The sequence below is a fragment of the Condylura cristata genome, unplaced genomic scaffold (assembly GCF_000260355.1).
Source record: "Condylura cristata isolate star-nosed mole 26May11 unplaced genomic scaffold, ConCri1.0 scaffold00019, whole genome shotgun sequence".
NCBI classification, from domain to species: domain Eukaryota; kingdom Metazoa; phylum Chordata; class Mammalia; order Eulipotyphla; family Talpidae; genus Condylura; species Condylura cristata.
In genome coordinates this window covers 41,676,976-41,701,148 of record NW_004567120.1, presented here as the reverse complement: position 1 = coordinate 41,701,148, position 24,173 = coordinate 41,676,976, and the positions used below count along the sequence as shown (strand labels likewise).

General features: G+C 46.0%; 1 protein-coding gene across 1 annotated transcript in view; it reads right to left on the bottom strand.

The window, feature by feature from the left end:
- The window catches only part of GABRQ (gamma-aminobutyric acid (GABA) A receptor, theta), a 72,836-nt gene extending 67,522 nt beyond the window's left edge, over positions 1-5,314 (bottom strand). Inside the window, exon 1 of the mRNA XM_012727091.1 lies at positions 5,141-5,314. Within this exon, the coding sequence (XP_012582545.1) occupies positions 5,141-5,314 (174 nt within the window). The remainder of the gene's footprint in view (positions 1-5,140) is intronic.
- Between the last annotated feature and the right edge of the window lie 18,859 nt (positions 5,315-24,173).

Below are 24,173 nucleotides of genomic sequence, written 5' to 3'. Positions count from 1 at the left end.
CTGTCCTAAAGTCTGGCACGGAAAGTCCGAATCTGTCCTTCACCATCGGCCCTTTCTCCCCATTTACTCAGCTCTTCCCCTTTCCCTTCTAGTAACCACTAACTGGTCCTACAGTCCAGACGTTTGGTTTTGCTTTAGAAGCCAGCCCGAGAAATCCGAGCTCTGTGCGATGCCACTCGTGTGGCATCTAGGGGAAATGAGACATTAACTACATCAGCTTCCTTGCTGTGTGACCCTGGGAAGTCTCCGGGCCCTCTCTGAGCCTTGCGTTCCCACTCACAGCTGAAGTCATTTTGTTGCGCCTAGATTCCCACACGGAAGAGAAAAGTGTGTCAAGAGGCGGATTTTGACGTCACGTAGTGCTGTGGGGACGGGGCACGCTGGGCTGCTGGCGTGGGGGCCGCCGGCCTCTTCGCTCCTCGGCGCTGTGCTCCCCCAGGTAGCGTGGGTGCTGCAGCTTCCACGGTGACTTGTTGAAACACATTCTTTTGCAATCACTACTTAAAATGTCCTCAGTTCACTAGAAATAGCTTGAAATTATTTGTTTTCTCACTCTCGTAGCGGTCCCAAGAAACAGAATATTTTGCCAAGCTGGAACATCCTCTCTCACGGTTCATTCAGCCCGCGGCTCTCTTCCTAAACTTTCTGCCTACCCTGGTAGCCTTCCCGCCTCTCGTTTACCCTCTAGATCTCAAGGTAAATGTCACTTCCTTTGGGAAATTTTCCTGGATTCACTCCTAGACTGCTCCAGGCCTGCCGGTGCATGCCGCGGACCCTTCGCGCTCAGCGCCTTCACTTTGTGGAACAGCTACACCCAGAAGCTTAACTGGCCATCTTTAGAGGGGGGCCCAGAGGTGTCTCCAAAATTGCTCTTAGCAATAATGCCATCATAGCATGTTGGGCTACAATTGACACATGGCACAGCACGTATATTTATGCAGTCAATTTGATACATGCTGACTGCAGTAGAAACCCTGGACGCTGTCCCCAGCACTGGGGGGAGACGCCCGTGGTGTCCGGGGGCCCCTCTACCTGTAAGCCCGCCCACCCAGCTGGGGCGTCGCACCCCCTTGCCCCTGCTGATGGGCTTTCGGTTACCGTTCCCGAGTTTGCCACTTCTAGAATTTTATCCAGATGGAATTGTACTCTTTCATAGGACTTTGTCCGCCCAGAGTAATGATTTTGACGCTAACAGCTTGGCGGCTCCAGCCACCTGCCGGAGGACACTGGGACTGGTTCTGGCGCGGGTGTTACGAGTAAAGCAGTTGTGAGCATTCATGGCGACCGCTCCTGTGACCTCACACTCTAGCTTCTCCGAGCACCGCCAATCCCTAGGAGTGTGGGGGGCTGGGTCGTGTCGTGGACTGTAACGTCCACACTAGCCTGGCGACCCCGGCATCGTGCTGTTTCGCAGCCTGTGCACACTCGGTGTGGACACATTGCAGGCTTCTGGGCGGTCTGAAGTGGTGCCTCCTGTTTTCATGGCATTTCCCTGCTGACTTGCAATGTTGAGCATCATCTCATTTGCTGCTTTGTGGTTGACACACATTAACTTTGGTGAGTTTCTATCCCATTTTTAAGGTGGGTATGTTTTTGTGGTTATTAAGCTTTGATCGTTCTTTGTATGCTATTTACATGCTTTATCAGATATGGAATTTGCAAATAAGTTCCTCCATCCATTTTGTAGTTTATTCGCTTAACAGGGTTTTGGGGACGTGTTTCTTGAGAATTTCTTACTGATGAAGTTCAATTTGTCAATAATTTCATGGGTGACGCTTTTGATTTCATAAGTAATAACTTTGCATAATCCAAGCTCAACAACATTTTCTCTAAGATGTTGCATACTTTTAGATTTAAGGTTATGAGCATTTTGAGATAATTCTTGTATAGCATGAAGTACCCATCACAGTTTAATTCTTTTGCTCATGCTACCCAATGCTTCTTCTCAATGTGTTGAAAGTACTATCGTCTCTCCACTGACTTGTTTGTGCAGTCTTGCAAACTTCAGTTGACCATACATATACTCGGGTCTTTTGAGGTCACTTAAGGCAGGGGACGTTCTCTTTGTATTCATAGCTTAAAGGGATCTTTCAAGAATTGGTGTTGAAGGTGGGCTTGGGGGTGAGTATCAGTTAAGAGTTTGCTGTAGCAGAACAGATGAGAAGTGATGTCTGAGTGAGGACAGAGAGGGTGTGGTTTAGAACTAGTTAGAAGGTAAAATTATTCATCTTGAGGGCCCTCCCTGGTGGCGCAGCGGGTTAGAGCACAGCACAAAGAAGCTTAAGCCACTTCTGCATGAGTTGGATTCCCGCCTGCCCTGGAGGTGACCCCATGGCGCGGCAGACCTCTCCTGACCCGCCTGCTGCTCCCCTCAGCAGTGGACTTCGTCCATCTGCCTGTTCTGCTCCCCACTCTGTCTCTGGTGAAGCCTCTCACCCTCCGCATCTCTGGCCTGTACCCCAGTTCTGTATGAATAAATAAATAAATCTTTTAAAAAATTTTTTTAAAAATTAAAAAAAAAATGGGCCCTCCCTGGTGGCGCAGCGGGTTAGAGCACAGCACAAAGAAGCTTAAGCCACTTCTGCATGAGTTGGATTCCCGCCTGCCCTGGAGGTGACCCCATGGCGCGGCAGACCTCTCCTGACCCGCCTGCTGCTCCCCTCAGCGGTGTACTTCGTCGATCTGCCTGTTCTGTTCCCCACTCTGTCTCTGGTGAAGCCTCTCGCCGCTCCTGAACCTCTGGCCTATACCCCAGTTCTGTATGCACAAATAAATAAATCTTTAAAAAAATTAAAAAAAAAATTATTCATCTTGAAAATACTCGGTGTGCTAGTTACTTTGCTAAGTAGCCAGGGTACAGAAGTATAAGAGATTGAGTCCTCATCCTTAAGGCGTTTAGTGCGCTGTGGAAGGCACACGTGAGGGTCTTCTTGCCAACTGGTGGACACGTGCTCTTGGAGATGTACCTGCCCTGTCCATAAAGATACACCTGACACCGGGGTCAGGGACAGCATCCAGGGCAGTCCATTACTAAGCCGTGGCTAGGAGTTACCCGGGACTTCGTGCCGCAGGACACCCCGAGCCGCGTGGAGATGCGTAACTGTGCAGGGAGAGCCCCTGAGAGGAAATGGCTGGTGGGTTTCCATGGAAATACTGGAAATGCTCCTGCCCCACACTTTGCATAGACCCAGGATGGAATAGTAAAGTGACTGCCCTCACTTCACACAGCAAGCAGTGGGTGGAGAGTCCATTTAACTTGCCTCGAGGCACAAAATATGTTGCATGTTGCTTTGTACAACAGAGCTGTCCTCCGGGCATTTATCGTACCAGCAATGCCCAAGAGACTTAGGGCAAGTCCCACTGGCAGCCGCTCCTGGAGTGGCAGGAAGAGAACATGGGTGTTAGAAAGAGCGAGCGAACTGTTATAGGAAGGCAGGCAGGGGCAAACAAGGGAATGTTGACTGCAGATTTAGGGGTGTCTAGAAGCTACATAGACTGATTCATTACATTATAGAAATCAACATGATGCCTTTCATCAATCCTTTTTATAAATCAGGGTTACAATCACTGTTTTCTAGATGAAGATTTCAGAACTGTGCGTTTTCGCTAAAGGTAGACTGTGAGTGACACTTGTCTAGTGCTTTAGCACCTGTTTTGAGAACATTTTCCGCACCAAGTGGGGACAGGTATATTTTGAGAGGTCTCTGTGACGGGGGGGGGGGCGGCGCAGGGGGGGGTTGCTCCAGTGGGAGCTGTCAATAAGCGTGTGGAGTTCTCCAAGCTCCTGTCCTGGGAAACTGCAACTTCACTTCTCAGAGCTTTAAGCAGGACGATCCCAGGCGGTTCGGGGCATGCTCCCAGCTTGAGCCTTCTCCATCATTAAGGCGCGGAGGGGTCTGGGTGCCAGAGAAAGTATAAATAGTGTTAGGGCAAGAGGTTTGTGGCTAGGGACGGGTGTTAAGAGCGTGGTGGAGGTCGCCTTTCACTTACTGGTCCAGTGGGCTGAGCAGGACACGAGAGAATTCAAGAATTCATTTCTTAAGAAATTTTCTATTACTGAGACCACAGCCTTCCCTCACAGAGAATTAAAGAATAATGCCGACATGCTTGCAACATTTAATAATAAAATACTCCAAACACATTGAAGTACAGAGACAATGCAACAAATCATCCACATACAGAAGTTGTTGACTTACTGAAAATATAATTCAGAGCTAATTTCCTCCTGACTTCCTTCCACTTCATACTAGTAGACTTTCATATTATCATCTCTTTCGTCTTACTGCCTCAGGGTAAGCGTTATCCTAAAACTGCACATTATTCCCACAAAAGTTTAAACATTTCAACTCTATAGGCAGCGGCGCATAAGTTCTATAAAATGTTGCAGTGAGTATTTCTTAAATGTGTCAAACTGTATTCTAACAACTTTGTCCATGTGTTCAAGTATGTGTTCAAGTACTCTGATAAACATGCTAAGTCTGTTTGCTGGATTTTACCTATTTCATGAAATCAACATTCAGTTTCTGTGTGGGCTGGTTCTAGTGCAGCTTTTCCACCTGACGCCACTGGCAAAGCGACAGTGCTGGAACGCGGTGAACGCTCTGGAGCCAGCTGGCCTGTTCACGTTCCATGCTACCATCCGGTAGCTTTATGGCATCGATGAGTTACTTGCCCTCACAGTACCTCAGTTTCCAAATTTGCAGGAGATAATGAGGTTTTTTTAGAATTAATTGGAACATATCAAACCTAAAGAAATGCTACAGGTGCTGGTTATTATCTCTGCTGTCGACAGTTATTTGCAGCCCGGTGTCAACCATATGGTTTTGATAGCGATGCTTAACAATTACTTTCTTTTATTTTATTTTCCGGAGAGATGAAGTGTGCAAATGAAACTTTGTAATAAATGCTGTACATACTATCGCTGGGGCACTTACTCGGGCTGACTTGAACTGTTGCTCCCAATTATCGGGAGATTAGTTCGGGCAGTCGTCTGGCATTTGTGCAATATTAAGTCTTTCCACGTGGAAATAAAAGGATGCTAAAAGGAAACCTGTCTGCGCATGCTTCCTTTTCGCTTTGCTGAATTGCTTTTATCTTTTCATTCATGCGGGTTTACTCTTTGGTCATAAACAGTCTTTACCGTGCGGTTGAGGGTGAGCAGCTGTGTGCAGAGAACCAGGCAGACCTGTCGCTGGCCTCGGACCCGCTCGTCAGAGGCAGCATTGTCTTCACCGAGCACCACCCCGCCGCTGTGAGTGTCCTTGTGGTGTCCAGAGTCCTGCCACTTAGTCGCTCTCGTGCAGAAGGAGACCATGGAGTTCCCTGCTTTGCCATTTTCAGAGCCACTGGGCTCTGCTCAGGTTTCTTTATTCTTTTTTTGTTCCCTGGTAATTTTCACTTTCTATTTTTACTCTACTCGTGGTTACTTAAAATTTTTTCCTTTCATCAATTATATAAAAAGCAAACACCTGTGCTTAGAGCAAACACCTGTGTAACTGTGCTACTGCTCAGGAATCGAATGCTACCAGTGCCCAGAGCCCACGGTGTGTCTTGGGTAGCCTCGCCCTCTGCCCCTCAGAGGGGTGGAGGTCCCGAACCGGTCGTCACACCCAAGTCTCCTTAACTCTGTGACCACCTGATCATGCACTGCTTCTTGCATGGTCCTGCTCTTTCTTGGGACATCGTAACGCAACCCCAGTCTACACTCTTGTTTTCGCTTTTATTTCTTGCAGTATAACATCTGTGAGACTCATGCGCATTTGGTAAGTTAAGAGCGTCTGGTAGCCTGCCCATTTCAAAGGCCAGGCTGTTTTCAGCCTGAGACGTGCTTGATGGAGCCCTTGTGGAAGTCCCTGGCATTAGATCGTTTGGGAAGACTTTCCCTATCTGTGACTTTTCATTTCCTTGACCGTTTTTTGTTTTATATGTTGTAGTCCTTGTGTCCTATTGAAAAAGAATGCCCATGTTTCACAGTCACTGAGGCTTTTTCTTGAGTTTTCCTCTTCAGCATTTATAGTTTTAGATCTTATTAAGCCTCTAATTGACATCTGCTTACTACTGTTACTTGGTGGGAGGCGATAGTCAGGGTTCTTTTTTGCATATGGCTGTGGAACTGTTCTGGTCATTGACACGATTATCCTTTCCCCACTTAATTGTCTTTTCATTTTGTCAACATGTCAATTGGCCATGTATGTGTGAACCTATTTCTACATACTTCATTGTTTCATTGATTTACATATTTATACATAAATATGGAAATCATGCTCTATGTCTATGTCATGTCATGCTCTATGGTCTTGATCATTCTAGTTTTAATGAAAACAAACCCTAGAAGTGTGACTGCAGAATTGAGGCCAGTGGGGCGGGGGTGGCTGGGATGGGGACCAAGTAGGAAGGTCCCTCTGGTCTATAGTGCCAAGAAACAGCTGTCGTTACTGCTGTCTTTTTCTGTTATTTTGGTGATTTTATATTCCTCGTGATGTTTGACTCAATCTGTCAAATTCTAGTAAACAGTCTGCTGGAGTGTTTATTGATTTGACTCTATAGATTAATATTAACAGTAATAAAACCTGATCAGTGAGTATGTCTTGTCTGTCTTGATAGTCTGTTTTGATTTCTCACAACAATTCATCGTGGATTCTCTTTTTCATATCTTGCACATCTGTTGTGAAAATTTCCTTTTAATGTGAAAATTTTGGAATATGCTACTTGAAAGTAACTTGCCCATTTTTAGGTGCTATTTGGAAATATTTAGTTTTTCATTTTTGGGATACTGGAATAAATATTTTAAAGAATAGTTTTAAATTTTCATGTCCAATTCTGAGAGTTCATAGCACGTTTTACATAATTTACATATTCATTCTAGTAGCTTATTGGTGGATTCGCTGAGATTTTCTACGTAGACGATCATGAATTCTACTAATACATTACTATTAGCATGATCATGTGCTAGCCAATAAATTCTGCTGACAAATATACTTCCTTTTCAAAAGCTACACTTGCTTTCCCTAGATCTTTGCCTACTATCCTGGACGGGACCTCCAGTACAGAGTAGAAATCTTTAGCTAAAATAGTCTACCACTTTTCATGTACAGAACTTTATAGCTTGATCTCCTCCTATAAGCCTTTGTGTGATTTTTGTAGATTGCTCATTATAGATCATACTTTTGTATTTCTTTGTACACCTGGTGATTTTTGACTGGATGCCAGACATTATCTTGTTAAGTGGCTAGATTATTTTTGTATTTCTTTAAATAATTTTGTGGTTTGTTCTGGGACAAAGCTAAGTTACTTAGAATTTTTGTTTTTATATGTTCTCGCCTTGTTTTGTTAGGCAAATGCCGAACAACCTTCAGAGCTAATTTGTCCCCACTAGCAAGGTAAATAGCCTATTGAGGACAAACAGTGGTAGATTTATTCCAAGCTAGCTTAGTTGTAAAGAGTATCTAATTGTTTGTGTCTGACAAACAAATTTAGGCACCAGGCTGAAGTCATTAACTTTGGCATTTATAGTCTTCTGCATTTTCTATATACTCATGTATGGTGTTTGGGAACGACGGTGTTGTATCTTACTGTCCAGGTGTACTCCTTCTCGGTCCTTTGTTTCAGTCTTGGCCAGGACCCCCCAGTACAACGCTGGTTGAGACTTGAGATCGTTGTCACCCTGATTCATTCCTGACCTTGGGGAGGAAGCTGGTGAGACCCATTTTGAGGGTTGCTGTGTATTTGTCTGTGGCGACACTTAATCAAGTTAAAGATGTGTCTCTCTTGTCCTAGATTTTTAAGACTTTCAGTCATCAAGGAGCACTTCTCCAAGTGTTGAGATGCTTTCATTTCCCCTCTTTTATTTAGTTAATGTGATTAATAACACCGAATCAGAAACTTTAGCCCCCCCCCCTTGCATTTCTGAAATAAACTAGTGTCTTCATTGTGCTTTATCTTTTTTATGTATTATTTCAGTTCGCTATGTTCTGTTTAGGGTTTTTTGCATCTCTCTTTATGGCGAAGAATCAACCATCACTCTTTTCCTTGTTATGATCACCAGGTTTTGGCATCCAGGTTACAAGAGTAGAGGTATTACCTCACTTTCTCTTTGTGAGAAGAGGTTTTACAATGTAGACCTTACATATTTTTAAAAATTTTGGTTGAAATCACCAGAGACATTGTGATCTGAGGCTTTCTCTTCAAAGGCAGTGAATTGTACCCAACGTGTCTCAGAGGCTGAAGGTCAGAGCTCTGCGCGCGCTGCTGCCACTGCTGCACACCCTCTGAGGAAGGTCACTTCCTGAGAACTAGAGAACTAGAAGGGCCACATCCGAAACAGCTGTAAGTAATGATCTTTTCGGGCCTTCCCTGGTGGCGCAGCGGGTTACAGCACCGCACTATGAAGCTCTCCGAAGCCACTGCAGCACGAGTTCGATCCCCGACCAGGGAGTGACCCATAGGGTGGGGCAGACCCTTCCTGACCACCCGCTGCCCCTCGGCGGCAGTGGACTTCGTCCATCTGCCTGTTCTGCTCCCCGCTCTATTTCTGGGGAATCCTCTCACCCTCCCTGCACATCTGACCTGTACCCCAGCTCTGTATGCATAAATAAATCTTTTTTAAAAATGACCTTTTCTCCATCTTTTGATGGGACTGGGGTGAAAGGTCTGGCCTGCCTTTGGAGTGGGATGCATTTTGAATTAGGGAGCATTTTTATTCATTACATGATTAATCAAATCTATTTTAGCTATTGTTTTGGTTTGATTGTTATATTATTTTCCCTTCTTAGAGATTTCTGGGAGAACATTTGCTTTGCATTCTAAGTCACCGCCTTAATCTTTAGCTATTTTTTTTCTCCATTATCTTTTGAGTTTTAAAGAAGTTTAATGAAAAGATTTTAATTTCATAGACATCAGATTTTGTAGCAGGGTTTTGTTTTATTGTCTTGATGTTAAGTTTCAGCGACGTTATAGTGGACTCGTTTGAGGTATTTTTTAAATTTTACGTTTCACTGGGGAAGATTGTTCAGATGGTTCATTTTGTCTCTCACTACCTGGTAATTTCCTTCCAATACCTGATGATTCTTCACCACCTAGTTGCAGTCGCCAAAGAAGGTCTTGGTTCATCACCAGTCACCGTGGGGTCTCCTCCGAGGTGGTGGCGAGCACTTGTCACAAGTCACCGAGCGGAGGGTGGAGTCACCTTCCATGCCCCGGTTAGGGGCCAACAGCTTCCCCCAGAGCGGCCGGCAAACCAGCATCCTCTTGGGCCCCAGCAAGGCAGTCTTCAGCCTGGGCTTGTGCCGATGCAGCCTGTGTGTTCCTCTTGCCACTACTTGCTGAGATTTGAGGGCATCACTCTACTGCCAACGTGCGCACTTGAGGCCCACCCACGCGCCCTCTATGTTTTTAAAACGGGTAACTTGTTGCGGCCCCAAGCCTGCTGCTTCTGCTCCCGCACGCAACGATGTGCTGGGCACAGGTGGGTGTTGCAGCCGCTCGCCAGTACGTTATCACTTACAGGGTGACTGTTCTGTGACCTGCTCACACTTCCTGGTTTTCGTGCATCGAAACGTGGGGTTGTTCGTTAGCACGTTGAGCCGGTCTCCCCCTCAGCAGCAGCCCTTCGCTCCTCTTTCGCTAAGGGCGTGTGGGCGGAGGCCCGGCTCTGGCTCCCATGATCGCTGCTTTCCGTCTCACAGAAGGTCTCCTGTGTCTGTAGTCCAGTGAGGGACCCTGTCTGGCTTTCTGCACCGTCATATCTATTTTCTCTTTGTTTTTCTATTACTTTCTGGGAATCAAGGAGGTAAATAATTGGGCTCATTTTACAGTCTCCTGATAGAAGTCCAGATTATCTTTCTAGGATAGGCCTCCTTCTGGACCTTTCTTCTTGCATTTTCTGAGTTCCAAGGAGGGAGTGGGTATTTGGGTTTTTGGTGTGTGTGTTTCTTTTGCTTTATAAAATAATTCTCACCTTATTTCAAAATGTCGATCTAATTTACTTCCTGCTCCCCAGATAGGCTAGCTATTTGAGAGAACAGAAGTAAACCTGGGTAGTTCCCCCTGAGGATATGAAAATTTCCCAGCGGAAGCCTTGGCACCATCTCTAACCGGGAAGACAGTGTCGGCGCCGGCCTGCGTGGGCCTGCTGCGCCGTCTGAGACAGGACACAGGCGTCCTTGAGTCTGTTAGCCACGACTGAGTCATTCTGAAGGGAGATTTGTGTTTGCTTCTCTCCAGAGATACAGCTATGCGCACAGCACAGGAGCTGGGGTGCCCGCAGTGAGGGCCGAGCTCCAGAGTCTTCCTCTCAGGCGCCTCCCTCTGGGTCTGACCAGAGGGCCACAGTGCCGGGGTTGGTGCAGGAGGGCCCTGACTCTGGGGAAATTTGGTCTTGATAGTTGGTGTCCTTCCTGCAGCCAGTCCGTTTCCTCCTGCGTCTGACTACCCAGCAGCAGTTGCTCAGGATCCAGGTAGCGGTTCAGCCAACACAGGGCTGTGCCACTGGGTGAGGCGGCCTCTCATCCAGAGTGGCTGCTGTAGGCCTGTGCTAGGATCCCAGCACAGGCCAGCTGCTGCATCAGGGCGTGCTGCCACAGTGTCAGGGCTCTGCTTCTGGCCCGCTCTCTGCCCTCAAGCCCCTGACATGGCACAGAACTGCCAGGAAGTGTTTGTGACTGACTGCAAGGTGGAAGTTTCGTTTATGAGCCGTCATGCTGGAGACATGGTGAAGCTGGAGGCCAGGCTATGTTCTAAACATGTTCCTGAACTCGTACAGACCTATTAAGCTGAAATCCAGGTCAGACTGTTCACCCCAGTTCCATCAAAGAGTGGAGAAAAGTTCAATTCTTAAAAGTATCGGATGAGGCCTTTTTAGTTCTCAGTGACCTTTCTCAAAGCTGCAGATAAGCCAACTATTGCAAAGCTTGTATGCTGAATAGCCATGTTTGCCACCACTAATTAGGGCAGTTAACTTTCTGTGGGGGTTTTAGCAGTGCCTACAGTTGAGGAAAAAACCTGAAAGTTGGGCTTTTATCGGTTCCTTCCTAATTGCTTGATTGGAACACATTTAAACGATAGAGCTACTGTTGACTTAGGAGAAATGGTAGATTTCAAACATTGAAAATGGTTTGTGAGGAAGAAGAAAAGAGAAAACGTCACTGACAAAGGGTAAGAGCTACTGAGAACGAGTTCCCAAAGCTGGTGACGGAGGCTTAGAGCAGGAGCTCTAGGAATCGGCAGGATCCAACTGCCCACTGAATGGTGCCCGGTGCCCTCTCTCGCAGGAGCTGTGAAGACTCCCTGAGCTGCTTCCCCTGTCGGCTGTCTGCTCCCGGCTGCATGCATAACACCTGCTGACTCTAGTCTGGGGAGGCAAGAGCTGCCCTGGGATCCTGCAGGCTGCCTGGGCCAGTCTGAGGAGAAAGCGATTCATCCGGTCCTAACGAGCTGCAGGCCAAGCAGCACCCAGAGATGCAGGTAAAAAGTGGAGTCTTTTCAGCAAACCCACTTAACACAGGAGAAACCCCGCTGGGAACACTGTGAGCCAGCGAGCGCCTTGCTCTGGCCAAAGGAGGCCTTGCCCAGGGCCGCCCCGGGGCCGCCCCAGCGCCCAGGCTGTGCTGGCCTCTCTGGGGGCACCTGCTAGCCCTCTGGGAACTGCCCTTCAGGGCCCAGCGGTCCCTTCTGCCCTTTCTCTTCCGCTACCACACACCCATGGTAAGGCTGCGTCCCTACAGGCCTGCTCTGACGCGTGCGGGAGCGCTTTGCCGGGAAGTAGCCAGGAGCCCCAGCGCCTAGGCACCCAGGACCAGCACAAGGAGCAAGAGTGCGCACGCTCGGATGGGGCAGGAGCTGAGTACACAGATCTGCGCAGGGCAGTCCAGGCCGCGGTCAGGCGGGCCAGCGCTCTTCCGTCCGCCTTGCCCTGTTGAGGTGCTTCTGCCGGCAAAGCGCACTGGCCGCCTTGCTGTGGGTTAGTTACAATGTTTCTTTCTAAATCCCAGTCTGGCTCAGTCATGCTAGCCGGGAGCTCAGTCAAAGGTTTGTTGGACCAGCTCAGTCAAAGGTGTGAGAAACACCTTCAGAGGAAAACGACAGGGTGAGGCAGAAGCCGAACCATAGAATCAGACGTGCCCCCCAGCCAACATGCAGTTTCTAGGCTAAACTCTGTGTGTGCTGTTTCACCTCAGAAGGAGCATCTCTCAAGTCGCCCGCAGCGGCCAGCCAGGGCAAAGCAGACGTGGGTCGCGCAGGGGAAGTGAGGGCACGTTTAGGGCAGGCAGCTTCTCGGGAGCCTGGGCAGGAAGCTTGGGATCCAGGCTGGATCATCATCCGCCTGTGACATATGTGCAGCAACTAACGCCCTATAGTTTGACCAAACTTACCTTGAGTGCTCACGTTGGTCCCTCGAGGCTTTGCCAAGGGCATTAACTATTGTTTTGCCGGGCTTTGGCCTGACAGCAGACACTGGGCTGTTCCCAGCGTGACGTCTGAGCCGGGTTCCTTCTTCCCTCTAGTGCCTTTCCAGGGCTGCTCCTCAGGCTGAGCTCTGCTCCCGGGCCTCCCTTGGCGCGCCGCCCCTGTGCCAATCTTGACTTCCCACAGAACATGTCCCACACTGCTGCCCAAGGTGAGATGATGGGGAAATGGGGCAGAAGCGCTGCCGACGTTGCACCTGCACTGCAGGTAAGCCGGAAGCGCAGAGGCCCGTGGGGGAGCTGCTGGCTGGGAGGCTGAGGGCAGCTAGACGGCCTCGTTACAGCTTCTGGGGAAGCGTATGGCAGCACAGCAGCAAAGCTTCCTTTCCCTTTCCTTACGAACTGAGTGGGTCCAGGAAAAGCGCACCAGAGCCCTAGACATTGGGCCTTGCAAGCCCTTCCTCGAGTCGCGGCCCCGCTGGGGCACACAGCCGGCAAGGGCTCCCCGGGCGACCTTCCGTCTACACTGGGTGTTTTGGGAGTGAAAGTGGGCTCCGTGATACAGGCGGGGCCCAAGCTGGGACCTGGTGCTTGCTGTACAAAATGCACTGTGCGGCCACAGGGGCGTTGACACTCATGTCTCGTAAGGCCATTGATGGCATTTAAACGCGTGTTTTAAAATCACGTTTTGCAAGGTGATACGTACGCAGAGTTGCGTGTGAGTGCTGCGAACCTCCCAACTGCAGTGAATGTCTGCTGCTGGGCAACGGAATATCATGAACTTGGGCCATTTGGTACTTTGGTGCAGCAACACTACATTGTTTTCCCCTCGGGGTTTCTAAAACCTCAGCACTGACTGTCACTGTCATTTAGCCCCCAAGGTCTCAGGCCAAGACCTGGACCCTGGCAGACACGCTCATGGCGTCGTCATGTGTGCATGTGATTTAAAAAGCAAGTGGTAACTGTAGCCATCAAAGGAAAAGAAGCCATTTTCCTCTGCTCTAATCCCTGGAATCATTTTAAATTTTGTATGATTATCCCCTTAGTTTTCTGCATTAAGAAGCATGCATAAGCTTGCTCCTTTGCACTTTCTTTTTGCTCCGTTCTCTCTCTGTATATGAATGCTCCCCTGAGGGCCCCACCCCCACCCCGTGCCCTTTTCCCTGCTTCTCAGTAGAGTGGTGAAGTAACTCGGGTACACTTCTCTTGCACAAACTCTTGCGTTTTCTGGAGTTCATGCTTCTGTGTTTATTTTCTTTTTTCTCGATCGATCACAAGATGCACACGTTTCGTCATGCTCAGAAATCATAGGTAATCTCTCCGCAGCGGCCCCAGGGCTGTTCGGGTTTTGCACTGGCCTCTCCGGCTGGCTTGGCTGGCTCTTACCAGACACCCAGGGCTTCTCACTGGCCTGGAGTCCCATTCTGCTGCCCTTTCTTTGTCTGTCTCCAGTCACGCCCTATTTCCCTGGAGCACTTCCAGGGACTCCCTGGGAAAGTGTGGAAGGTAAAATGTTTTAGCTCTCAGGTGTCTTGAAAGCGCTTACATTAGCCTCAAAATTGTGTGGTGCTTTGGCTAAGTACAGAAGTCTAAGCTGGAAGCAAACAACCCCGGAGTCTTGCAGGCTGCCTGCATTCTCTTCTAGCTTTCAGTAGTAACCTGCTGAACATATTTTTCATTCAATATGTTGGAAATTTGGTGATGAAGTTACCTGACTTCTCTGTGTCTTAGTTTCCTACAGCATTAAAAATGGAGATAATAATAGTAGCTACCAATTAGTGTGACTTAGAATAGTAACTACCAATTAGAGTGACTTTCCACCCAGCATCTTAGTGGATTCTACTTAGAAAGACGGCCTGGTACTTGGTAAGGACGATCTGTTACCTATTTTATTTCCTGAATTGTCTTTCTGCTTTGTGGTGGGCTGAACCATGGCCCTTCCCAGGCCCTGTGTCCTAACCCTGGCGGTCTGTGCATGTGCTAGCTGACATGCCACAGGGGCTTGCGGATGTGATCGAGTTAAGGGCTGGAGACGTGAGGTGGGCCGGGGGTGGTCTGGGTGCTCGCCAGGTGCTTGAGGCTCAGGTGGCAGGAGGGGCAGAGGGTGGAGGAGGAAGGGACCTTGCTCAGGGAAGCTTTGACTATGCGGCAAGCAGTGAGTGCAGCCTAGTAGCCCTGGACTTCAGACCTCTGGCCCCTAGTTGGTGCTATGTGCCGCTTCAACCTCTTGTGTTTGTGAGATCTGTGGCAGCTGCGATGGGAAACCTATTTACTCCTGAATTTTCTGTCTCATCAGAATTCCTTTTTAAAGTAGTTCAACAAACCACCTCTTCTTCCATCCATTTTTACTGTGGATTACTAGGATGCTTCAGTGGAGGGAAGGGGAGACTGGGAGGTCACGCTGCACTCATGCATGCACTCTTCCAGTGAGTATTTATCGAGGACTTTTTATCTGCTGGGGAGTGTTCCACTTTCTGAAGACAGACAAGGACAAAAAATCAGACACAGTTGCCCTTAAGTAGGTTCGGATAGAGTGGGCCAGGGGTAAGAGCTGTGGACACCAGCAGGACAGTAAAGGGGTCGCCTGGTGTGGGTGACCTTTCCTTTTAGTGAGATAATGGATTCCCTCCCGCTGAAGTAACGCTCGAGCAGGCACCAGAAAGAAGGGAGATGCAATGACACAGAGTGTTCCAGAAACAGGGGACATAATTAATGTTTGGGGGAAAAGCAAGACATGAAGTGGAATTATGGAGAAGTGTGGTGTGGCAGCTAAAGCTTAAAAATCAGGGCTTTCTAAACGGGGTGGGGGGAGGGAAATGCACGGGACTATGGTGGTGGCACACGGGTGATTTGGTGATGGGAAACCCGCGGGGATTACAATCGAGATGGAAAAAAAAATGTGCAAAATGATGTAAAAATAAACTTTTGTAATAATTTAAAAAAATAATTAAAAAAAAAGAACTGGAAAAAAAAATCAGGGCTTTCTAGGCTGTTCTGAACACTTGCTTGAGCAAGGCAACTATCAGAGAACTATGAACAGAAGTGCGGCTGGTGTTGCATGTTTTGAACGGTTTGCTCAGACAGTGAAGACAGGAGGGATTCAAAGCCGGGAGTGAGACTCCACGAGGCATCATAATCGGCCAGGCTGTGGGGTGGGCGGCCAGCGCGTGGCGATCGCAGATGCCACCACCGAGGCTGTGGCTGGTGCTTCGAGAGTCGGCAGGGTGGGCTCGCATATTTAGAAAGAGGGGTGATCTGTATCCGCACAACCGTGTCACAGACCAATGGTACATCCATTAAGAAAGAACAAAAGTGACTTGTTTTTTAAAAAAACAGAGTCCACGAAGTTTGTGGGATGTGAGAATTGTAAGATATGAGAAGACTGAAATTAAGACGGTGCCTGAGGTCTTTGTGGCCTCCATGATGGGAAGGTGGCAATTGTGACATAGTGAGATTATGACTGTAGAAAATCTGGACTCTGGCCTTGGGTAGGTTGGGTCTGAGGTGCCTCATAGGGTAGAGATCGGGTCTTAAAATACGGATTCTGAAGGCAGAGGGCTAAGCCTCTGTAAAGTGAGGACACAGGAAGAGATCACTTTGGGGGTGACTGCCAAGAAAATTTTAAGCACTAACGGGTAGGAGGAAAATGAGGGAGGGAAGAGGGTGGTAACTTGGAGCCAAATTAAAAAAAATTTTTTTGAAATCTGACTTTTTATAATTGTTCTCAGGCGGAATATTGACGTGCCCCAAGCTACCTCATTTTACTTAGAAGTAAAATCCTGTACGTTTTAATAAGGAATGTTTTCATCATCACTTAGTTCCCATGCTCTGACTGCCATTATCCTTCACCCTTAGATTAGTTAGAAGCATAGTGCCAGGTCTCCAAACAATGGGGCGTTTCTAGTTGACTTTTCATGGGTGCCCCTAGTATGATCACATTAATGTTGAAGAAGATTTTGATCATTGGAAATATGTAGAGAATTGCAGAATGTAATGAGGTAATTCTGCACCTGCTCTGTGGGCATTTGATAAAAAACTGTTTTCTGTACATGTTGGATGCAGTGTTCTATGTATGCATTGATGAGGTCACTTTTGTGGGGTGTATTTTTCATGTCTTCACTATCTACTTTGTTTTTGCTTATCATTTATCATTGCTATCACTGATATATGTATGTTGAATCTTTCCACTACGACTCTGAATTTGTCAATCCTTCTTTTACATCTATTAATATTTGCTTTATATATTTAGAGGCCATGTTTTTTAAGATTTATTTTACTTATGTACACAGAACTGGGGTACAGGCCAGAGGTGTAGGGGCAGTGAGAGGATTTACCAGACATAGAGAGGGGAGCAGAACAGACAGATTGCTGAGGTACACTGCTGAGGGGAGCAGCAGGTGGGTCAGCAGAGGTCTGCCTGCCGGCCATGTGGGTCAGCTCCGGGGCAGGGATCCAACTTGTGCTGAGGTGGCTGCAGCGAGCTTCACTGCTGCACTTTAACCAGCTGCGCCACCAGGCCGGGCCTAGAGGCCATGATTTTAAGTACTACAAATTCAGAATCATTAGAACTATCTGGTGAATGGAACTTTTAATTATAGTGTGAATGCTCTTTGTTTTTACACTGTTAATTCTTTTGGCTTTAAAGTCTATCTTGTCTGGCATTAAAATACCTTTACCAGACATCTGTTGGTTACACTTTTCATTGTCTATCTTTTTCCATTTATTTATTTTCAATCTGCATGTTTTGAAGTTGTAGCTTGTAAATCACATGTAGTTGGTATTTGGTGAAGTCTAGTTTCACACTCTTTAATTGAAGTATTGCTCTGTCTATGGTCATTATAATTACAAATAAATTTGCATTTAAATTTGTATCTTACTAAATGCTTTCCATTTGTCCCATACCTGTGTTCTTCTTTTCTGTTTTCTTGCCTAATTGTAGAATACTGCAGTGCGTGCGTGTGCGTGTGCGCGTGCGCAAGCACGTACTTATTTCTCCTATTAGTTTGGAGGCGTCATCTTCCTTTATTATGTTTTATGAAAATTGCACACATCTACTGTACGTAACTTGATGAATTTGCACATATGCATACACCCACGATGCCATCACCCAGGTCATAACCGTATCCAGCGTTTCCATATGCTCTAGCAATCTTTCTTCTGTGTGTATGTCCAAAAGAATTGAAATCAGGATCTGACATACATATTTTCTTTCCTGTATTCATCACCTTGTTCACAATAGATAAAATGTGGACTCCTACATTTTCAACAACAGATGAGTAGATAAAGAAAACGCGAAATATATAGCTAATAGAATATTTTTCAACTGTAAAGAAATATTTTTAGTGTTTAACACAGATCATACAAATGCATTCTTGAGACATAATAGTTTAACGTAATCTGCTACTTTTACATTAAGAACACTTTGCTATATCTGACTTAATTTTAGTCATGCATTTTTACATCCCTGCAAGACATTAGAATTGTTCAACTTGTCAGTATTCTCGAACACTGCTCCTGTTTTCATTCATTGTTGTATTCCGAGCTTCTATGTGGCATTACTTTCCTTCTGCCTGAAGAGCACCCTAGTGCTTCCTTTAGAACGTGGTTTGAGAAGGCAGCCAGCAGAAGCCAGGAGTGTACTCATCAAGTACCCCATCAGTTTGCACCTTGATCTTGGATTTTCCAGCCTCCAGAGATGGAGGTTGTGGTTAAGCCACCCAGTCTGAGGTTCTTTGTTACAGCAGCCCTCGCTGACTAAACCAGAGTGAGTCTCTTGGCCATGGTTTTTCATTTGAAATGTGTTTTTGTTTCACAGTCATTCTTTTCTTTAAATTGTACACGCTTTTTATGGAAAGTAACCACTGCTTGCCAACGTTGCATATAGTTAGGGTTACAGGTTCATACTCTTCAGATGTATGTTATGTTTCCTCAACCAGCATCACAAAGTTCCTCTTTTGTAAAAAGGTAACTATGGAAATTCTTCGTGTAAACAGTGTAATTAACTGGTAAGGATCTGTCAACACTTCTGTGATTATCAAGTGTCTAATTCTTATTTAATCTGTTCCCCCTCTCGGTTGACATATTTTAAAGCAAATCCAAGACATCATATAATGTAGCACACAGTTCCGAAAGTATCGCTGTCGGGGACCAGCCCCGATTTCAGGCTGTCGAGCTGCGGACACAGGCAGGGTCTCAAGGTGGGAAAGACCTTGGCGAGGCTATATTCTAAAAATTGGGGAGTAAAGGGGAACGGGAGTGAGGAAGACAGGAGAATCGGAGTTGGGTGAAAATCTTCCTGCTCTGCCTTCAGCAGAGGTTTATTTTATACATTTCAAGCAGGCAGGGGTGACATTAGCATATGAAAGGGGACTTAAGAGACATAAGCAAATGCAATGACTGGACCATTAACAGGTATTTTTGTATTGATTGAGGAAAGCAGACTATAGAAAGGGAATCAGATGATATCAAGGAATTATTATTTATTAGTTTTGGCTTCAAACATGGCATTGTGGTTGCTTAGTGAAATAAGCCAGAAACAAAAGGAAAAATACCAGATGTTTTCACTCATAGCAGGAGTATAAAGGACCAGGGGGGAAAATAATAATAATAATAATAATGAACAGCTATAGACCAGAGAAGTTCTGTGGGGGTGGAGGGGGATGGGATCAAAAATGGGGTTGAGATTACAATCACCTTTTTTCTAAGAATAGTCTGGGGTCGTTTTGACCTTTACTTGAGATTATAACATTCTAAAATCAATCAAGGTTAAAAAACAGGTATATAGGTGCACAAAGTTTAAGACTAATATTACTATAGTGAAGATTGATAAAAAATAAAGTTCCTTAAACCTTATCTATTACTTGATGGTTTTTTCTACCTGAGACATCCTGGGAGGCAGGAAGAGGAAATTTCTTGCAAATCAAATTTCGGAAAAGTTCTTTGAAGAAACTTGCTAAAAGGTTTTAAGTGAGTGTCCTTGAGGTTTAGACAGTAGAAAGCGTAATTTGCTCTAAATAGGAGACATAGGTGAATTTCCTTATCTAAAGACTAGATAGTAGAATCCTGAAAGACTAGCCAGAAAGACTTTTGTGGATTGCTTTGAAATGTAGCAGGTAAAAAACTTGACTAGCTCTAAAACAGGCAACCTGGATGAATTTCCATAACTAAAGGCCAGACAGTAGGAAGTTTGAGTAATTCTTTTAGAAGCTGAATAGAAGGCTAGGTGAGATAGTAGAATGGTAAGATTTGGGTTTTCCTCCATCCGGCATTGAGAGACTTTGCAGAAACAGCCCTTTTGCTTTTATTGATCAGCCAGTTGTCAAGTCACTTTTGACTTCAGAGGAATTTCTCACCCTGGTGCAGTGCTTGCTTGTCAGGGCAGGCAGGCCTTATGCGGCTGAGGCAATCCAATTGTAAGCTGAAAGTTGCTCAGAATATTTTCATATTACGATTATACAAAAAGGGGAGGTCATAACATAAGTTAGCAGCGGAAAGTCTGATTTTTCAGAGCTTTTCCTGATCTACCCAGAATCTGTCGGACGATAGACATTGCATAGCTTGTGTCATATCGCTACCATAGAAGGAACCTAGAAATGTTAACCACAATGCCCTTTTTTTGCATTTTTAAAAATAATGTTTGTTTTGACATCATTTTGTGCCTTCTCCCATCTCAGTTGTCATCCCCGTGGGCTTCCCATCACCAAGTCACCCTGTGCCATCACCATAGTCCGGTGCACTCCCCTCCCCCATTTTTGATCCCATCCCCCTCCACCCCCACAGAACTTCTCTGGTCTATAGCTGTTCATTATTATTATTATTATTATTTTCCCTCCTGGTCCTTCATACTCCTGCTATGAATGAAACCATCTGGTATTTTTCCTTTTGTTTCTGGCTTATTTCATTAAGCAACCACAATGCCATGTTTGAAGCCAAAACTAATAAATAATAATTCCTTGATATCATCTGATTCCCTTTCTATAGTCTGCTTTCCTCAATCAATACAAAAATACCTGTTAATGGTCCAGTCATTGCATTTGCTTATGTCTCTTAAGTCCCCTTTAATCTGTAATAGTGTCATTGTTCTTTTTAATTTTAAAACCTTTTGTTTGTTGAAATCAGAACATCTTCTATAGAATTTCCCACACTCTGGATTTGATGATGTCCTGTGATATCACTTAATAGATTCCTTTTCTGCAAGTGCTTCCTGTGCATTGGTATATAGATTTAGGATCAGATTCGATATGGCACTTGTATTCTTCAAAACAAAATAGAGAGTACATAACATAGCATAAGCGAATGCTTGGTGCCAGTCACTTTCTTTAAACACACTGAAATTTTCACTCTCTCGGCTTTTGGTTTCCATTGGCTGGTTAGCTGCGTGGCGCTGGTCTTGGGAGTTCCTTGGCTGTGACACCTAGATCATAAACGACCAAGTCAAAAATAACAAATGGACTATATCAAACTGAAAAGCTTCTGCACAACCACAACCAAATCAGCACTATTTCTGACAGGCAAGCTGTGGGGCTGTTACAGGGCACCCAGAGTGGACCGGCCGCCTGGCTGTGGGCCTCACCCGCGCTCACAATTCTGTTGTTCGGTTGTACTGCAGGGACACACTAAAGGGTCAATACCGGGTTTATTTACAAAAGGGGAAAGGAAGAGGAAGCAGCCCAGGGGAAGAGAGCGGGATGCAAAGTCACTGGATTACCTTACAACTCGGCTGACTGAACACACAGAGTTACGTGGTCAGGAGAGCTGCTTCCTGAGCAAGGGAGGGCGAGATGCAATCGGGCCCTATTTATCCCCCACCGTCCCAGAATTCCTGCCAGCCCCGCCCTTGGGTCCTCGCTGTTCTCTCCCAGGTGCTGCTGGGAGTTGTAGTTTCCAGTCACTGGAGTAAGGGGTGGGGTCCATAAGACTCCTCAGAGTTCCTTTAGGACAGCCTTCCCCTGAACAGGGCCACCTACGTCCCTCCAAACAGGCGAGTGCTCGACAACATGTGGTCCTCGCACCCACGGGCAGTGCTCTGCCGTGGACAAGGAGCCCCTCTGCTTCTCCTTTGAGTGGAGTCATGAGCGCGCCCCTTTCCGTGTCTGCTCGGGCACTCATGTCGTTGCTACCGCCCAGCCTGTTTCTAGAGATGTAGACAGATGTTTCTTGGACTTCCGTGTGTGCCAGAATTAACAGGGGCTCACTTACGGCAAGAACTTCTCTGCCACAGCCCTGGTGTGTTATTCCACATATTCTGGGTGGAATTTGCATTTTTATTGAGTTGCTGCTGCTACTGCTGGTCCAGAGATCACTCCGTAGATCATTCACTCCCACTGATTTATAATAGACAGGTCAGCACATTTTTTATTAAAGGGCCAGAGGGCAAGTATTTCAATCCTTGTGAGCCAACAGGCAAAACTGATAATGTCATATAGATCATTGTAAAGCCGTTTCAAATGGAATCATTCTTAGATGAAAGATTCTTCGATCAGAGGCTGTAGGACAGTGAGCTGACCAGATCTGACTTTGGACCACTTTGTTAACTGCTGGTGTGTAGTCCTCCATGATGTCACTGAATTGCAATTTGTTTATCCTTTACACAGTTGGTAAGGAATTGGGTATATCCAAGCTTGGCTCTCACAGATAATACTGAAATGACCAAGCATGTCTCTCCGTGAACCTGTGTCTGTTCTGCTGAGCATATGTCAGCAGGAGAATTGCTGTACAAGGAGGTAGGCAAAGTGCAACTTTAGAAATTGCCAAAGAAGTTTCCGACCTGGGGGTGTCAATTTCTACTCCCACCAGCAACCGGGAGACAGCCCTGCTCCACAGCAGCGAGGCCCCAGGCTAGACCTGCCCTGCACTGAGTTGCAGCCGTGTTTTGTGTTTTTCCTATTTACGTATTAGTCATTCATGTGAGGACGCCTCGTGGTATCACCTTGTGGTTTTAATTTACTGATTTGATTCCGATGGTAATGACGTTGAACACCTTTGTAAATATTTATTGGGTATTTTAATATCTTTTGGTGAATTCTGTTCATTTGTCTGTTTTTCTAGCTGGGCTGGCTTTGCTCGTCACTTTGTGGGAGTCCTTTACATTTTCTCGGTCATTTGCTTGCTGGATGGATGCATTTTGGGGTTAGCTCCCATCCTGTGAGCTGCTTTTTCATTTTCTATTGGTGTCTCTAATTTTAATGTGGTCTGTTTTCATTTTTTATTTTATGTCAGTGCTTCTTCTGTATTTAAAAAAAATCCTCTATACCAGAGTTACAAAGAGATTATCCTTAGAGAATGTTTTCTGTAAAGACCTATTGTTGCAATTCACTTACAATTCATACGGTGTGAGTTTGGGATAGAGTTGCACTTTTTTAAAAATATGAATAGCCCCTTCAAACAGCACTGCTTATTTGCAAGGCCATACCTTTCACCCCTGCATGCGATCACCCTTAGGCACCAATCAAGTGACACAGTACACCAGACCTGCAGATGTCTTTCTAGTCAGTCTTGCAGCTGGCTCGTCCCGCCCCAAAAGCTGCGTCCTACCAGCCAAAGCGTGATGAAGGAAGTGTAAGCCCCTCCCATTTGCTTTTGCTTCCCTGCATGATTCCTCTTTCCGCTCTTTACACTGCCATTGACTTTAGAATCGGCTTGTCGATTTTTGCAAAATCTACAGTGTCCTGCCTGGAATGGGAGGTAGATTAGAGATGTCTGTAGAGAGGATGTTTTCCTGTCTGACTGGCCCGTTTATAGTAAGTGTCCCTTCTATCTCTAGTTCTGCTGCTGCTTTTGCTGAAGTTGATGGAGAGCACGCGCTTGTGGCCAGTCACTTCAGGGTGTGTTTCTGTACTTTCTTACTCAACATTTTCGCACCCTGCATTTAAAATGCAACTTCTGTCATTTGCATCTAGTTGGATATTCCAAAATCCAATGTGACAGTCTTAGTGGTTTATTTAAATATTTGGGAATATTTGCTTTTTAGTATTTATTACTCATAGAGTGTCATTTAGAATACATCTACCATCTGGGCATCCTTTCAAGTTGATAATTTATATTCACTATAATCTTCCTCATGACTTCTATTTTTTCCACGCCATTCTTGAAACGGATTACTTTCCCCAGCACCATTCCTTTAGGCCTCTGACCTGTGCTCCCTCCCTGTCCCTCTCAACCTCAGGCCTCAGTATGTTTGCTCATGTCCCATAGTTGTGTAAGTGCTTTGCTTTGTCAAATTCTCTCTCGTGGACATGTCCAGCGTGTCTCTGTCGTTCTCACTTGCTTGACTACACATAATTCTCTCAAACTCCTTCATTCTGCTGTGCGCGGGAACATTTCGTCTCTTCCTTGCAGCTAAATGATACTCCTGTTTGGCGATAGGCCACACCTTGATCAGTGAGCGATCGCAGAGTGGATCATTTTGTGAGTTGGTTTCCTGCTCTCTGGGTGGATGAGCCATTCCCTAGCGTGGAAGGATGGGGTTGTGAGGCATTTCCGTTGTTCGTTTGTTAAGGCACATCCAGATCACTTCCTTTCTTCACATCGTCTCCGGCACTTGTCCTTGTTTTGTTTTGTTTTTCTTTTCTGATAACTTTTTTCCCAACCTGGATTAAAAGGTTGGAAAAAATACAAATAAAATTTCTACTGTCAGATTGCTCTAGCTAACTCTACAATAGTAACTTTAAAAAGCGGTGATACTCGTAATAAGGGAGATGCAAATTAAAACCACAATGAGATACCACCTCACCCCAGTGAGAATGGCACATCTTCAAACAACTAGCAACAACA